At 43.4% G+C, this 18,445-nt stretch overlaps 1 protein-coding gene across 8 annotated transcripts in view; it reads right to left on the reverse strand.

Moving 5' to 3' along the window:
- DIP2C (disco interacting protein 2 homolog C) overlaps positions 1-18,445 on the reverse strand; it is a 655,955-nt gene that overhangs the window by 267,595 nt on the left and 369,915 nt on the right. For 4 of the 8 annotated variants that reach the window (XM_075315465.1, XM_075315460.1, XM_075315462.1 and 1 more), the window contains 4 exons: positions 12,237-12,362; positions 10,678-10,887; positions 6,335-6,364; positions 5,231-5,368 (listed from right to left, as the gene is read on the reverse strand). In XM_075315465.1, coding sequence (XP_075171580.1) covers positions 5,231-5,368; positions 6,335-6,364; positions 10,678-10,887; positions 12,237-12,362 — 504 coding nt within the window. The remainder of the gene's footprint in view (positions 1-5,230; positions 5,369-6,334; positions 6,365-10,677; positions 10,888-12,236; positions 12,363-18,445) is intronic. The other 4 variants (XM_075315463.1, XM_075315468.1, XM_075315466.1 and 1 more) reach the window with 2 other exon arrangements.

Genomic DNA, 18,445 nt, shown 5'->3' on the forward strand with positions numbered 1-18,445 from the left:
GTGTACACAGAAAGCGGTGAATCAGTGGAATGGGTGAGGTTATACAGAGCTCAGCAATCAGAGTTTTTCTAGATCTGCAGCAGAGAGAAATGTGATTCTCTCACAACTGCTCCAGTAAACTAAAGCCTGCTTTACTTGCTGCAATTTCTCGTGCGATCACATTTGCGATCGCGCCCACCCCCATCGTTTGTGCGTCACGGGCAATTTCTTGCTCGTGGTGCACAAAGTCAGTAACCCCCGTCACACGTACTTACCTCCCGAACGACCTCGCTGTGGGCGGCGAACATCCACTTCCTGAAGGGGGAGGAACGTTCGGCGTCACAGCGACGTCACACAGCGGCCGGCCAATAGAAGCGGAGGGGCGGAGATGAGCGGGACGTAAACATCCCGCCCACCTCCTTCCTTCCGCATTGGCAACGGACGCAGGTAAGCTGCAGTTCATCGTTCCCGGGGTGTCACACAGAGTGACGTGTGCTGCCTCGGGAACGAGGAACAACCGGCGCACAGAAGGACGATCGATATTTTGAAAATGAGCGACGTGTCAACGAGCAACGATAAGGTGAGTATTTTGGCTCGTTCACAGTCGCTCATTTGTGTTACACGCTACAATATGTCAAACAAGGCCGGATGTGCGTCACTAACGACGTGACCCTGACGACATATCATTTGATATATCGTAGCGTGTAAAGCCCGCTTTAGTCACATATCACTGGAATTAGGGCTTATGTCCCTACATCCTGATATTGTCAAATTACATAAAAAACAAAAACCTAAAAACACAAATATGCTGACAGATTCCCTTTAATCTAAGGGCAGAGGAGGATTGGATTGATATTGTACGAGAGAAGCAAACCACTTCCACCTCCAAAATAGTCCAATCATTACGTCAGACTACTAATCACTAGGGCTCAGCGGATCCGAACTGTAAAAGTCCGGATCCACGCGGTTTCAAAGATTTCCGGGTACTGGATCCGGAATTCAGGGTGCACGATCCGGATCCGGCACTGGCGAAAATAATTGAAAAATAAAGAAAAACAGGAATAAAACAGCGTTTCATACTTACCGAGACTCGGTGTCATGGCGGCACACTGCTTCCGGGTCGCGCATTCACTTCCTGTATTGTGCATCGAATACACACAGCTTTCCATGTTATCCCCACCCACCGGCCGTCATCTCGTCTTTGATTGGTTGCAGCCTGTGACAGTGTCTGCCTGCCATGCAGTCATCGTGGCTCAGTCATTGTCTGCACAGCCAGCGGTCATGCTCTATGGCCGCTGGGTATGTAGCAGAGCTGAAGGAGCGTGGGACCTCGTGTGGATTACGCCAGAACTGCAGGGTGTTAGGGGTTAATAAAGAGGTGAAAGAGGGTGTGTGTTTTGCACTTTATTCCAAATAAAGGATTTTTCTCTGTGTCTGTGTTTATTTACTTTCATTTACAGGTTAGTGTGATGCAGGTATCTAAGATGCCTGTGCCTAGGGTTTAGCAGCAGCTGTGCGCTGATATTAACCCCTTATTACCCCGATTGCCACCGCTCCAGGGATATCGAGAAGAGCCGGTATTGCACCAGGATTGTCACATCTAATAGATGCATCAATACCGGGCGGCTGCAGGCTGAGACTACCAGTCCTCAGCCGGTATTATCATGGTTTGGGATGAAAATTAGGGGGGACCGCACGTCGGTTTTTGTTTTAAGCCTAGAACGCGCAAGCAATTCAATCTACCATAAAAAACAAATGACCTAGCAGGCCTGCGAAGCCCCAGGTATGCGTTCTAGGGTTAATAATTTAAAAAAAAAGCCACATCACCGGCACAGCCGCGCACACTTCTGACAGGAGTGTGCATGTGTTTCTGTGTACATGCACGCCCATGTTCAGAGAGTGCAGGCTGTGCCGGCTGATGTCATGTCAGACTTGTACGAGTCTGGCAGCGCATCACCGGCACAGCCGCACACTTCTGAAAGGAGTGTGCATGTGTTTCTGAAAGAAATGCACGTTCATCATACTGACCTGCAGACACTTGCACTGCTTTCCCCGCCCACCGGTCATCCTCCTGCCTGTGATTGGTTGCAGTCAGCTGCCATGCTGCCACTCAGGGTGGGGGCGCGTCTAGCTGCAAAAAATTACACGCGCCAGTGGGCGGGCAAAACAATGAATATTGAATTGTCGGCTCCGAAAAGGAAAAGTGTGACCTGGAAGGAGTTTGCTGCCATGACAGCGCCTCGGGTGAGTACACCACGCGCGCTCCTACCCTCCCGTATTCCTTCCACAAACGTTTTTAATCTCTGGATTCTGGTCCCCATAGACTTATATAAGCACCAGAATCCAGAGCGGATCCGGGGTTTTTTTTTTTCCAATCCGGCAGGGATCCGCCGCCCCCAGATTTTGGGGAATGCGATCAGCCCTACTAATCACTTTTTCGAGCCAAATTTTTTTTCTTTTGTGCTCCTTCCATCTGCCAACTGGTATCAGATTACTTATTATACCCTCAGCAGTCCTGACCCCATGAAACATAATCAAGGAACCAGTGAACTCTCCCTGACTACTGAATACTCTAGTAATCACAATAACTACAGTAATTTCCTTACACTGCAAATAAGCACTTTCTTAAGACAAACCAAAATAATACAGGTGAACTATAAAATTATTTTGCCTTTTAAAATAAACTTTTTACTCTTGTATTTTTACTTTTATTGCATAGTCCTGAATTACAGCCTGTTTTCTACTTCTGAGCTAAAATAACTATTCTGAAGGTTTCGGAGCTGAAATCACACATCATCCTTTAGAAGTTCAACATTGGCATAACATTTTATACATTTTCTGGTCAACTGCTGCTTCTATAATGGCCACTGAATAACAAAAATATAACTGCCCCCTTCCTCCAGCACTTTAAGGACTCAGCTAAGATACTTATTAATGGTTTCTAATGATGACCATTGTGAATGAAGCTCCAGAGTAGAACACAGGCTATAACTTAGGATAGGTGCAAGAGAAGTAGAGTCATGGATTTACAAACTAACCTCAAGGGAATCTGTCAGTAGGTTGTTTTTAGGGATGATCAAATACCTCAAATATTCGGCTTCGTGAATATCCGATGAATAGGTCGCCGCTATGCGAATATTCGATGCGCAATGTAAGTCTATGGGAAGCCCGAATAGTTACGAATAGTTGTTATTTGGGTTTCCCATAGACTTACATTGCGCATCGAATATCCGCGAATAGTCAAATAGCGGCAACCTATTCGGCAAATATTTGCGAAGCCGAATATTTGAGGTATTCGATCATCCCTAGTTGTTATCACTAAGCCTCCATCAGCATCTGTAGCAATAGCTCATTTGCTTTACGAAGGTGTTATGGTGTGAAATATTACAAGTGAAGGAGAAAAAGCCACTTGGCAGGAGAGTAAAGGCCGCTTTACACGCTACGACATCGCTCAAGTGATCTCGTTGGGGTCACGGAATTTGTGACCCACATCCGGCCGCCTTAGCGATGTCGTTACGTTTGACACCTATCAGCGATTTTGAATCGTCGCAAAAACGTGCAAAATCGCTAATCGGTGACATGGGGGTCCATTCCCAATTATCGTTGCTGCAGCGTGTACGATGTAGTTCGTCGTTCCTGCGGCAGCACACATCTCTATGTGTGACACCGCAGGAACGAGGAACCTCACCTTACCTGCGGCCGCCGGCAATGCGGAAAGAAGGAGGTGGGCGGGAAGTTACGTCCCGCTCATTTCCGTCCCTCCGCTTCTATTGTGCGCCCGCTTAGTGACGTCGCTGTGACGCCGAATGAACCGCAACCTTAGAAAGGAGGCGGTTCCCGGTCACAGCGACGTCGCTAGGCAGGTAGTGTGACGGGTCTGAGCGATGTTGTGCGCCACGGGCAGCGATTTGCCCGTGTCGCACAACTGATGGGGGCTGTTACGCACGCTAGCGATATCAGTAACGATATCGCAGCGTGTAAAGCAGCCTTAAGGTCAGGTTCACACGTTCAGTATTTGGTCAGCATTTTACCTGAGTATTTCTAAGTCAAAACCATGAGTGGAACAATCGGAGGAAAAAGTATAATAGAAACACGGCACCACTTCTGTATATTTCACCCACTCCTGGTTTTGGCTACAAATACGGAGGTAAAAAAAAAAAAAACAACTCACCAAATACTCAATGTGTGAACAAGGCCTTAAAAGGTGGCCAAAATCCCAAATTGCAGAGGGCAACATATGTCCTAAAAGGATAAGGTAGGTCATTTCAAACCCATCCAAAATGCTTATCTAATAGGCGGAAAGCTTCCGAAGCATACGTAGTGCATGGGACCAAACTAAAAGACAAGACCCTCAGGGCACTGGCGGCCACAGACAGAAGAGGGACCCTGTGCAAAAACAGTAAATGGGCCCTTTGGGGTCCATTGGCTTATCAAAATGCACAATTTCACTTGCCTTGGAGGTAGAAATGGGCCCGGTGCACCAATGATACGGTATGTCCGCCCATGCCTCAGGGACATCAATAACGTCATACGGCAGGTTTGGGGTATGACCAGCTTGACTCCTTTGTCATGTGGCTCGACCTACTTGGCTTTAGCATGATATTTTACACACAACACATTCAGCTTATTTTACAAAATGTTGCCCCTTTGCAAATAAGTTACTGATGGCAGATCAGCGGTGAGAAATCTACAGACGGATTCCCTTTAATGTAGTTATGCAGTTTATACACTGTGAATCTGAATATAAATGGTGGGTGGTAGTCCTAGCAGTAATAGACAAGTGGGTAGATTTCACACTTTATACAATGTCCTTTTTGTGATTAGCGTAGAGATCATGAGAACAGGGGTATACCTATCTCGGACATTTCCGGCATAGCCGTACAATGTATGATCGTGAATTTACAGAACTACTGTACATATAAAGGAAAGGAGAAAGTAGCAAAGGTGCAGTCACCTCTTCACTCCCAAAGGCAGGAGATTGGACTTTTTTCTCAAGGTGGGACCCATAGCTACGACATATTTTTTTGAATATCCTGTGGATGTCATAAATGTCCGAGATGGGACAACACCTAAATTCACGACAATCAGTTCTTCAGGATTAGGCCTAGCAGAATAGCACAATCTATCTGGTTTCTGACCAGCTCTTGAGTAACCTATTCCGAAGGGTACAACATTACACCAAAAAACATGGCTACAAAACGGGATAAAGTGACGTGAGGGAGGAGTAAGGAGTTTGTGAAACTGTACTCACCATTTTTTGGTGTGCTTTGCCAATGGCAAGAAGCACCTTTAGCGCTTGCCTGATTCTGTCCGTTTGGCGTTAAGAAAAAGCCGCGACCGCTTGTGTCACATGACTCATTTTGAAAGTGTTCCTTGATGGAATGCACAACTGTCAGTGAAGGTAAAACACACCAAGATGTGAGGAACGCCTTTCAGCTCAGCAGTGAAGGAGTTAATGTGCAACAAAAGTTTATAATCAAAGAGGTCTTATAACAGAACTCACAGACTATAAACAGGTAAAAAAATAAAACAAATAAAATCTATGCATGTCTACTCATCCAGACTATGAATCCATAAGACACACTTAAAAAAAACCCCTGTCATACTGGAAAAAGGCTATTTACCTGCACATATGGGGTGAATCTGCAAGTAAACAGCGTTACAATGCTATCCAGCTGCCTTACTGAAAGTGCGGCTACTGGAAGAAAATGAACCAATTTCCTCCAGGTAGCCGCTGGCTTTCAGTCATGTGGGCATGCAAGAAGCTATGGTCATCGCTGCTGGAAAAACAGTTAGATCTCAGTAAATCTGTGCAGAATGAGCAGTCAACGAATGTGCCAGGAATGGAGTGCAGCCATTGCTCACAGCATAGTTAAATGGTGCTGTAATCAATTACTGTAATTGTTCCCTGCACCACCTATATAACTGAAAGTCAGCGGCTCCAAGGAAGAAATAACTAAGATTTTTCCTGATAGCCGCACTTTTAGTAAGGCATCAAGGCAGCATTAGAACACTATTTAGCAGTAGATGAGCTCTATATCTGCAGAGAAATAACGTTTTCCAAGGCGACAAGTTCACTTTAACATCATGGGAGATGGTTGTGGTTTTTATCTCAGCACCATTATTGCCCAAAACCGCCCAGTAATCTCTAAAAAAGCATGAAGCCATCTGTCAAATGCCCCAAAAGAAAACCCTTCAAATGGCATTCAAAGCTTGCGGACTTTAATGTAAGATGACGGGGAAATAAGCAAATTGCCAAACTAAGGGAAAGGGACAAGTCAACATAACAAGGAAGAAGCTTGGGCAGCTAGCACTGGAGAGCAAAATCAAGATGCAAAAAGTCAGCTATACATACTGTGATACTGTCCATCTGTCCTCCTATTCCCTTCAGAAAAGAAAAGCAATTGTAAGCCAAGATAGCAAAGGCTGAATGAACTTTCTTGTGAGATAAAATACATGAGATGCTGAAGACTTATCCACACACAGGAATCCATTGTATGGGCTGAACAATAGTCAAAAGAACGTAATCTATCAACTTACTAAATGCATATTTTTACATTTTATTGGTGTGTAACCCTTGCTAGCTAATTCTCCGAAATATTGCATCATCCCATAAAATGGCGATATTGTTGGATGCGCTATATTGATGACTTATTGATGAACTTGTGGACGTTATATAGACATTTTGAACTTTTCATTGCTTGTTTTAGGCTCAAAAAGGTAGAAGTGGAAATGATGAACTCAATCTTTTGACCAAGACGGGTACTCTAACATCAGACAATGCATAACATTCAGTCTGATGGGGATTCTAGTTCCTGCACAATGTAAATTGGCCTTACTGATCCTTGACATTAATCCACGAAGGGTAAGCTGGGTGAGAATACCCTTTTTAAAGTCATGAGTGTTTACTATTTTATTATAAAATTATTTTTAAAAAGTTTTAATATTAAAACATAGCATAATTAATTAAAACAGTATAAGAAAAATAATTTAAAAAAAGGTTAATAATTAACAGATATTAGTAGAACTCTCAACTATAATTTTGAATTAAAGAGATGTTCTGGGAAAAAAACATTGATGGCTTATCCATATCCGTAGAGGGTCATATGAACAGGGCCAAGTTTCCCTACCAAGCACAGATACAATTTCAGATACCTAACAATAACACACTGATAACTTATACAATGATTACTTAATCCTAGGATATTTCCAGAAAACCCTTAAAGTGAACCTGTCAAGTGCAATATGCACCCAGAACCACGAGCAGTTCTGCGGTTCTGGGTGCATATGCTAATCCCTGCCTAACTGTCCCTGTATCTAGTAGCACACATAAACAGATTTTTTTTTTAAACGTATTTCTAAAGATTTTTTATCATACGCTAAGGGATGACATGCAAAAATCTATTGCAGATAATAATATAATAACTGACAGACAGCATAAGTCGTGTCTAACCAACCTGTTGGGGTTCTATGAGGGGGTAAGTGCAAACCTGAATATTGGTAATGCAGCTGATGTGATTTATTTGGACTTTGCAAAGGCATTTGATACTGTATCATATAATAGCCTTATACTACAGCTCCAGAAGCAAGGACTAGGGGAAACTATATGCAACTGGGTAAGGAATTAGCTAAAAGATAAAAAACAAAGAGTAGTCATAAATGGTACATTCTCTAAATGGGCTATAGTCAGCAGTGGGGTGCCGCAGGGATCTGTGCTAGGACCGATTCTTTTTAATCTCTTTATTAATGAATGACCTTGTGGATGGGATTGATAGTAAAGTGTCAGTCTTTGCTGATGACACCAAACTATGTAGGATATTAAAAACTGACCTTCATAGTACAATATTACAACAAGATCTGGATAAGATGTCAGAATGGGCAGATACTTGGCAAATGAGATTTAATGTTGATAAATGTAAAGTAATGCACCTAGGAAGGAGTAATCCTATAACTGCGTATACATTAAATGGAAGTAAACTCGGGACTACAGAACAGGAGAAGGACTTTTGTATTCTCATTATAAATAAGCTGAGCAGCAGCACTCAATGTCAAGCAGCAGCTGCAAAAGCAAACAAGATTTTAGGGTGTATAAAAAGAAAGAGATTAGATCCCGTGATCCCAACGTATTGTTACCCCTCTATATATCACTTGTAAGGCCACATCTGGAATATGGGATCCAGTTTTGGGCTCCACATTTTAAAAAGGACATTCAGAAGTTAGAGTCAGTTCAAAGGCGGCAACTAGACTACTACAAGGAATGGAGGCCTCCCATATGATGACAGGTTGAAAAAAGTTACATATATTTAGCTTAGAAAAAAGAAAAGGACTAGCACATGACTTATTTCTACCAAAGACAATACTAAGGACCAGGGGGCATACACTGTGAGTGGAAGAAAAGCGATTCCGGCAGCTAAATAGGAAAGGGTTCTTTACAGTTAGAGCAGTCAGACTGTGGAATGCCCTACCACAAGAGGTAGTAATGGCAGATACTATAACAGCTTTTAAAAAAGGGCTGGATGATTTCCTCAGTATACACAACATTGTTGGTTATAAATAACAGTGACAAAATGTACAACTGGTGGAGGACGGTTGAACTAGATGGACCTAGGTCTTTTTTCAACCTATGTAACTATGTAATGATTGCAGAGACGAGTCATAAAGGCGTTAGCTCCTGCGCTCATTACGCCCTGTTAGCATGGTAGCACGCCCACAAAGGTGTGTTAACATGCTAGTCAATGCAGCATCACCAGTAGTGACGCGCGTACCTGTGTCCGCTGTGATCACTGATCAGAAGTCCTGGAACTCTGGTCATGAGCAATAAACCTCTCTGAAGCCAGGACGCTTATACCCGGCTTCATACGTGCATGACCGGAAGTGCCGAGCATTCAGATCACTGCTGGTGATGCTGCATTGACTAGCCTGTTAGCATGCCACTGTGGGCGTGCTGCCATGCTAAGAGAGCAGAATGAGTGCAGGAACTAATGCCATTGCAACTACTCCCTGCACTCATTAGCCTATAATAAAGGATCTTAAAGAGATCTTTAGTAAAAGTATTTTTAATCTATGCTACTAGATACAAGGACAGTTAGGCAGGGATTAATAATAATATGCACCCAGAACTGCTCGTGGTTCTAGGTGCATATTGGGCCTGACAGGTTCACTTTAAGGTGAACATTTGTATTTATTTTGCTCATTTACATACAGAAAACACAACTGAGAAATCACAAAAATGTATCTATTTTATTCTATATCATACATTTCCATTGCTCTTGTAATGAGAGACATTGTCTTTTCAAGAACTAGAAGGCAACTTTTCTTCTTCAGGATTTCGCCAGGTTGGCATAGGTAAATGTATAAGCTCGCCAATGCTCCATAGGAAAGAAGTATGCAAATAGCCGCTTCAAGGTAGAGAGCAGGGTCTCTAGTGCCACTTATTAGAGGTAGCATTATGAGAAGTTGACAAGAGCGTTGTAATGAGAATTAGAATAAAAAGACAAACCAAAAGGTTCTCCAAAAAAAGCCCCTTTTGCAGTCAGCGGTTTCGGTGGCCTTAAATATCCTCTTTGAAGAGGCTTTTAGCATACCTTTTTATCTGGGAGCACTGATTGGCCTATAAATCTATACCATGATAGTGATCAGTTCAAGGAAAAACTTCAACACCTAGACATCTTTCATCCAGCCAAGCAGTGTCCTAACCCCTAAACAGTGGGCTACAAATTGAGTTATTCTCCATCTTGGTCTTTGGGCTAAGATCAAGTGTACTTTCTTTTTAGTCAGTAACTAAGCCAAGCAGCTGACGTAGATTGATACACTAATGCATAGTGGGAAGTTTCAGTGTATATGACAGATGGCTCATTTAGCAATCCAGCCAGGTGACCACCTATCCCCAGAGTCGAAGACATGATATTGAGTTAAAGTTGAATACTCTAATATATCTGAAGTCACTGTGTGTTGGTTTGAAAACTGCTTGCCTTTGTAAGCAAGGTCCAGACAATATTTACACTTTAGTTATTCCCTGGGTGTTACCTTTCCAAGTGAGTCAATCACAAGGACTTCTTCAGAATACAGTTCTTTTATAGGATCTAGAGGGAGAGTATATGGCGATTAGGTTGAACTACCTCCTAGCTCTCCTCGGAGAGCCAACCTAGATGGAGCTCCTTGTTCTACCGGGATGGCAGCCTAGGATGATGAGAGCGACAGCAGCTCTACCCAAGCTTCAGCGAAGGGAAACCACCAATGCCTGTCCTTTACTATGTCTTTCTGGTGTGGAGGGATGAGAATGATTTATTGGGGGCCCTACTACTTTCAGAGTCTGACACGTATACAGTTTCTTTTTATGTGGTACCATTTATATTTTTCATAGTACTTGGTTAGAGAGTACGATCTTCGTCTTTCAAAACCTTTTCCTTTTGAAGAAATTTCTGATTTAGCTTTCTAACCCAAGTCATGTGGAAAGGGTCTATAAAGGATCAATACTGACATTTAGGTTTGCCATGTCCAATATCTGGAGCTAGAGAACTTGTTCTCTTCCTCTTCGAAGAGACTATTTGCATTATCTTACCAAAAACATAATTATTTGGCAGGAGTGATATTCTTCGGTTTCTGGCAAGGCTAAAGATAAATACCTGCAACACTGTGCACGTGTTCTGACAAGAAGAGAGGTTATTACATAAAGCTAGAAGTTTGGTTATTACATACCTATGTGCGTCTGGGCCATGACATCTGCTAATCTATGAGCGGCACTGCTGCCCCCACTTTGTGTTGACGAGGAAGAAGTGGTTGATGTGGTTGATCCATGGATGGCTTGGCTAATCCAGTGCTCCATGTTTATACTTCCTTGGCTTGAGGTTGGAGTTCCCTGTGAATCCCCTTGTACTGAACCTTCATCCTCTGACCCTGAAGAGGTATCTGCCAAAAAACAGACATATGTAATGTACCTAAGTATAAAAATGAATTTTTGAACCACCAACAATTAAAGGTGTTAGCCACTACTTTTTTTAATGATGGATGGCCATCAATATCTTATCAGTGAAGGTGCAACACCTGTTCCCAGTGACTGACAGAAGTTCTTGGATTCTGCCGGAACACAATAGCTCCATCATTTTAATAGTGGCCACCGCCGGGTGTTACTGTTCCACCCCCAATTCAGATGGTTTTGGTGGAGCTGCTGTGTGCTGGAAGCATCAGAGAAACTTTGGACGCCCCCAATAACGGATGATCGGCAGTGATGGCGGGTGTCACACCTTCACTGTCCATATATTGATAACATAGCTTAAGTATTGACCATTAATAATAATAAAAAAAAAGTAGAGGCTAACTTCTTCAAATTAAAAATGTATAACTGAGAAACTGATAGACATAGCAGGACAATGATTGCAGCTAGTTAGGGGAAGACGCCTCCATGTTGAGTGAGAATAAGCTAGTCAACATTAACCAATTGTGTCAGTAATGATAAAGAACACCGGAAAAAAAAAATTCTTGGCTTAGGCTTTAGTGATCTTAGTGATGATTGGCTAAACTGTAAAGACAAAAAAAAGTAAAGAGCCCTTTGGAAGGGCCAATAACGAGCCAAAAAAGCATTCATAAGCATGCTAGTTCCTGAACATTGACCTGTGTAGACAAGCCAATGGTGCCTTTCATCTTAGGATACGTTAATTTACGCGACCCTAAAATCCTCATCGTTGGAACATAATTAACTGTGTGAACATGTGCTGCCGACAATATGTAAACTACTTGTGGCAGCCCATATAAAAGCCGATCAACCTCAAGCCTCATCAATTGGAGCTTGCTATTGGCAGAAATCGGCACATGTAAACACATAACGAACAAACAACAATTGACCATTGTAAATAGTCCTCAAAATGTCACTGGTATGGACTTCTAGACCATTCCCTTCACAAGTTTCCTGTGGGGTAACCCAGAAGTGTTTGTCTGCAGTGTCATCACAGGGAAAATAAGAGAAGTGTTTGTAATTGTTCTCCTTACCAGCCAAAATATGGTAAATATGTCTATAAGGGTGTATGAATACTGGTTTATCAGAGTCCCTTAAAAAAATAACGTCTCCATGGACTGTAATAGAAGTCTTATTGGTTATTTTGTTTTTTTAAGGATTCTTACAATTACAAATCTTGAATGAAGCTATAGTGGTAGATTACATGACAAACATTGGAAAACATAGTTCCTATGAAAAATTAAACTCTTGTACAATTATGTTCTCTAAAAAAATAAAATATAAAAGAAAATCAGTACTATTTTACCTGGGGGTGTGTATGCATCCATTGATGTTTGCACCACAAGGGAGCGTCGTTTCGATGGCATGGGTACAGCCATTTTCCTTTCTTTATGTTTAGCAAGGGCCGCCTGGACTGCTTCTGTATGTACATCTGTAAAACAACAAATCAATGTTTCTCATTGACATGCGAAAGTGATTTACATAGAATTACAAACTTAAAGTTTTAAAAGGTTACCATCATTACACACATACTTTACATTAATCAATAGTACAAGCCAATACAGTGGAACCTTGGTTAACGAGAGCAATCCGTTCTGGGAGTGTGCTTTTTAACCAAGTTACTCGTTCAGCAAAGCAAGATTTCCCATAGGAAATCATTGCAATGCAGACAATTTGTTCCACAACTTGTTAAAATGTCCCATCCTGGTGCCCTATTGTGCCATTCCACACACGCACAAACACGCACAAATATGCTCCCCTTACCTTCCGTTCCCTCGCCGGTCTCCTGGAACTTGCAGTTCACCCGTACAAGACGTGATCGGGTAACCAAGGCGACCAACGGCGGTTCTTTTGCACTCAGCACGCTGACGTCAAAGGCAGGAGCCACTTGCCTCTGATTGGCCAGCGCGCTGCCTTTGAGTAGCGCCTGACAGGGGAAGTTCCTGCCTCGTCGCGATGGTTACCGGATACACATCCTGTGGAGGGAGGACCTTAACCTGTCAGACGCTACTCAAAGGCAACGCGCTAGCCAATCAGAGGCAAGCGGCTCCTGCCTTTGACGTCAGCGAGCTGGGAGCTGAAGGTCCGGCATCGGTCGCCTTGGTTGCCCGATACATGCAAGTTCCAGGAAGCCAGCGAGGGAACGGAAGGTAAGGTGAGCATAATATGTGTGTGCGCGTGCGTTCGTGTTTGTGTGTGTGTGTTTGTGCGTGCTTGCTTGTGTGTGCTTCTGTGTGTTTGTGCGTGCTTGTGCGTGCTTGTGCGTGTTTGTGTGGACTGCAAGAGCGGGTTAGAGCGCGGTGGATGTACGGAACCGGAAGTGTGTGCGGTGAGTATTTTGCTCGTACAGCAAGGTTTTCTCGTAAACAGAGTTACAAATTTACAGCAAGCTTTGCTCCTTAGGCGAAATACTCGCTAACTGGGTTACTCGTTAAGCGAGGTTCCACTGTATAAGAAACATTGTAATATATGTTATCAGATAAATTTGCTTCTTTTTTCAATTATGAGTCACTACTTCTCTGACACCCCCGTACCCCCCTCCTGAATTCTTCATTCTCTCAGGAAAAATCTGTCTGGACCAAGACCAGCATAGGATCACATTAAATCGCATATTTAAGTGAATACAGAAGAAAATGGGAGGAGTAAGGAATAACATAGATTGTGCTGCAGATTTATAGTAGGTGGACGCACAGCTACACTGCTTAGTACAGCCGTGTAAAGGCCTCTAGGCTGTTGTTACTGCTGAACATGTGCTACATAGAGCGAGATGGACATATACTCTCCTGTCTGTATGTGTTGTATATGGGAGACATCACTCATTAACTCACAGAAAATTAACATAGATAGAGGCTGTAGTGGGGAAACTGCTGGTGAAAAACACTGGCTACAAGTCATATTTCATTTTGTTACTTACAAACACACATAATGACAGCTTAGGCTGCTTTCACACCTCCGGTTTCTGCAATGCGGCACACTCCGGCACTTTGCAGGAAAATCGCAACCGGTTTTTTTTGCTGCCGGTTGCGTTTTTTCTGCATAGACTTTAATTAGTGCCGCAAGGCCTTGCGTTCCATCCGGTTTTTGCCGCATGCGGCAGATTTAGCCGATGCGGCGGCCGGATGGAACGTTGCCTAACACGTTTTTTCGTGTGGCAAAAAAAAACCGCATCGCGCCGCAGTCGGCCGATGCGGCGCATTTTTCAATGCATGCCTATGGCGGCCGGATGCGGCGCGATGCGGCAAAAACCGCATCCGGCCGCCGCATGCGGTTTTTGCCACTGCGCATGCTCAGTAGCATGCCGCAAGCGGCAAAAACCGGACGGGCCGCATGGGAAAAACTTATGCAAAGGATGCGGTGTTTTCACCGCATCCGTTGCATAGCTTGCACAGCCGGATTGAGCCGCAGAGCTCAAGCCGGATGTGTGAAAGCAGCCTTACAGTGGCATGTAAAAGTGTGGGCACCCCTGGTCAAAATTAATGTTATTATGAATATAAAATGATCTCTAAAAGGCATAAAATTAAAGATGACATTTCCTTTGCATTTTAGGGGAAAAAAATTGAAAAAAATGTTCACAGTCTACAGGTAATCGGTGAGGATACAGTAGGTGAGGACAGAGCTGGTTGCGCAGTGGTGTACTGGTCTGATGATTATTGTGGGTTGTAGGCTTGTCAGAAGAGGTGGGTCCTTCAGATTCCTTTTGAAGTTTTCCACAATAGGTGAGAGTCTGATATGCTGGGGTAGAACGTTCCAGAGTATGGGGGAGGCACGGGAGAAATCTTGGATGCGATTTTGGGAAGAGGAGATAAAAGGGGAGAAGAGAAGGAGGTCTTGTGAGGATCTGAGGTTGCGTGCAGGTACGTACCAGGAGACTAGGTCACAGATGTATGGAGGAGACAGGTTGTGGATGGCTTTGTATGTCATGGTTAGTGTTTTGAACTGAAGTCTTTGGGCATTGGGAAGCCAGTGGAGAGATTGGCAGAGAAGAGAGGCTTGGGAATAGCAAGAGGAGAGGTAGATTAATAGGGCCGGAGAGTTTAGTATAGATTTGAGAGGTGCAAGAGTGTTGGAAGGTGAGAGTGTCAAAGTCCTTGCCAGGACAGAAGGGCAGCACCCTGGGATATTTATGTGCTCAGACAACTTTGACCAAGGTTTCAGACCTTATTTATCCTGTTAGGGTTATGGCTTGTTCACTATGATCTTTACGAAAGGGCAGGTGATGCAAATTTCACAGCTTTATAAAAACACAGCCTCCTCTAACCTTATGGCAAAAAACAGCAGCCATGGGTATGAGTTCTTCTAAGTAGCTGCTTAGCACTCTAAAAATGAAAATGATGGAGGCTCACAAAGCAGGAGGTAGCTATATGAAGATAGCAAAGCATTTTTAAGTTACCCTTTCCGCAGTTCGAAATGTAATAAAAAAAATGTCAGTTAACAGAAACAGTGGAGGTCAAGAGAAGGCATGGAAGACCAAGCAAGATTTCTGTGAGAGCTGCTCGTAGGATTGCTAGAGAGGCAAATCAGAGCCCCCGTTTGACTGCAAAAGACTTTCAGGAAGATTTATCAGACTCTGGAGCTGTGGTGCATTGTTCAGAGACACCTGCACAATTATAGCCTTTATGGAAGAGTCATCAGAAGAAAAACTCTCCTGCGTCCTCACTATAAAATTCAGCATCAGAAGTATGCAAAATAACATCTAAACAAGCTCATTGCATTTTGGAAACAAGTCTTGTGCGCTGATGAGGTTAAAATAGAACTCTTTGGCCACAATGATTAAAGGTATTTGTGGAGAAAAGGTGCAAAGAATTTCAGGAAAAAAATATCTTGCCAACCATTAAGAATAAGGGTGGATCATTCATGCTTTGGGGTTGTGTTGCAGCAAAGGACACAGGAAACATTTCACAGGTAGAGGGAATAATTGAAACAATGACATTTCAACAAATTCTTGATGAAAACTTAACATCTGTAAAAAAGCTGAAATTGAAAAGAAGAAAAAAAGAGGATGGCTTCTACAAATGGATAATAATCCTAAACCCATGTCAAAATCCACAGCAGACTACCTCAAAAGGCACAAGCTGAAGGTTTTACAACGGCCCTCACAGTCCCCTGATCTGAACATCATTGACAATTTGTTGGTATACCTCAAAAGAGCAGTGCATGCAAGACAAGCCAGAAATCTCACAGAACTGGAAGAATTTTCCAAGGAACAATGGATGAAATCCCTCAAACAAGAATTGAAAGACTCTTGGCTGGGTACAAAACATGTATATAAGCTGTGATACTTGAGAAAGGGGGTGCTACTAGGTATTAACCATGCAAAGTTGCCAATCTTTTGCAAAGGCCCATTTTTCTTTTTTAAATTTTTTTTTTCTATTTTAACCTTTATCCCCATTTAATAGGTGCTCCATGGACAATGCTACCAGGTGTGTATCTTGTCAGATGTATGCATGCCTTGAGCAGCCGTTTGAGGGTGAATATGTCTGCACTCGATGAAAGCATGTTGCGTATTTGGAAGCCAAGGTAACTGATCTAAATAAGCAGCTTGCAACACTCAGGGGCATTGCAAACCTGGAGAGGAGTTTAGAGCTCACTGAGCTTTCTCTGGCTGGGGCCAGTGATATGGAGGAGGGTGGAGGTGGAGAAGATCAGGACCCATAGATAGGTAGTTGGGTAACAGTTAGAAGAAGAGGTAGGGGGAAAAGTGTCAGGGAGCCTAGTCCTGACCTGGCGCAACCTAGTAAATATGCCTGTTTGGCTGATATTAGGAATGAAGGGCCAGGACTAGGGTCACTACAGCAGGACATTGCTCCTAGCAACCAGGAAAACAACTGCTGTAGGAAGGAGGTAAATAGTGCAGCAAAGCCCAGACAGATGTTGGTGGTAGGGGATTCTATAATTAGGTGGACAGACAGGGTCATCTGTCGCCGAGACCGTGAATGCCGAACAGTGTGTTGTCTGCCGGGTGCTCGGGTTCGGCATATTGTGGATCGGATAGACAGATTGCTGGGTGGGGCTGGAGAAACCCCAGCGGCCATGGTGCACATTGGTACTAATGACAAAGTTAGAAGCAGGTGGAAGGTCCTTAAAAATGGTTACAGGGAACTAGGAGAGAAGCTGAAGTCCAGGACCTCCAAGGTGGTGTTTTCAGAAATACTACCGGTGCCACGAGCGTCACTAGAAAGACAGCGGGAGCTTAGGGAGATAAACACGTGGCTTAGAAATTGGTGCAGGAAGGTAGGGTTCGGGTTCGGGTTCATGGAGAACTGGGCTGACTTCTCAGTCGGCTACAGCAGAGGTTCCCAACTCCAGTCCTCAAGGCACACCAACAGTGCATGTTTTCAGGATTTCCTTAGTATTGCACAGGTGATAATTTAATCACCTGCAAAGGTGCTGAATCCAACACCCATGCAATGCTAAAGAAATCCTGAAAACATGCACTGTTGGTGTGCCTTGAGGACTGGAGTTGGGAACCTCTGGGCTACAGGCTCTACAGTAGGGACAGGCTGCACCTCAATGGGGAAGGTGCAGCTGTGCTGGGGGAGAAAATGGTCAGAAGGATGGAGGAGCTTTTAAACTAGGATCGGGGGGGAGGGAGGGTAGTGGAGCAAAAAAAGGGGATAGATAGAGCAGATAGAGACAGGGAGTCGGTAGGGGTCAATGAAGGATTAGTGGGGGATGGGACATGCAAGGAACGTAGGAAGGCTAGGAGTAATAAAGGTGTTAATTGGATTAAATGTCTACTGGCAAAAGCAAGAAGTCTTGCAAACAAAATGAATGAATTGGAGACTCTTATGTCAACCATGGATTATGATGTGGTGGGCATTACAGAAACCTGGCTGGATGAAAGCCATGACTGGGTGACAAATATACAAGGTTATAGTACATTTAGGAGGGACAGGAAAGACAGAAAAGGTGGTGGGGTGTGTATATTTATCAAATCTAACCTAAAACCTGTGTTGAATGATGACATTGCGGGGAACTGCAACAATGTAGAGTCAGTATGGGTAAATGTACATGGGGAGGGTAATAATGGAAAAATGCTAATTGGAGTTTGCTATAAGCCTCCTAACATACCTGAACAAATAGAGGGTGAAATGCTGGAACAAATTGAAAAGGCAGCTAATAATAATAATCGGGTTCTTATTATGGGGGATTTCAACTATCCAGACATACAGTGGGACAGAGAATCTTCTGGTTGTGCTAAAAGCTGTAAATTCTTATCTACCATTCAAGACCATTTCCTCTCTCAGATGGTAGATGAACCGACCAGGGGAGATAAATTGCTAGATCTGGTCCTGTCAAATAGACCGGATACAATTTCAGATCTACAGGTCCGGGAGCACTTGGGCACCAGCGATCATAATATGGTAAGCTTCAACGTAATATTCAATAGAACATTTCAAAGGGGAAATGCTAAAATCTGGAATTTTAGGAAAGCTGATTTTAACAAATTAAGGGAAGAGCTTAAATGTGTAGATTGGGACAAAGTCATGGTAACTGGGAATACCGAACATAAAT

The sequence above is a fragment of the Anomaloglossus baeobatrachus genome, chromosome 6, assembly GCF_048569485.1.
Source record: "Anomaloglossus baeobatrachus isolate aAnoBae1 chromosome 6, aAnoBae1.hap1, whole genome shotgun sequence".
Taxonomy (NCBI): Eukaryota; Metazoa; Chordata; class Amphibia; order Anura; family Aromobatidae; genus Anomaloglossus; species Anomaloglossus baeobatrachus.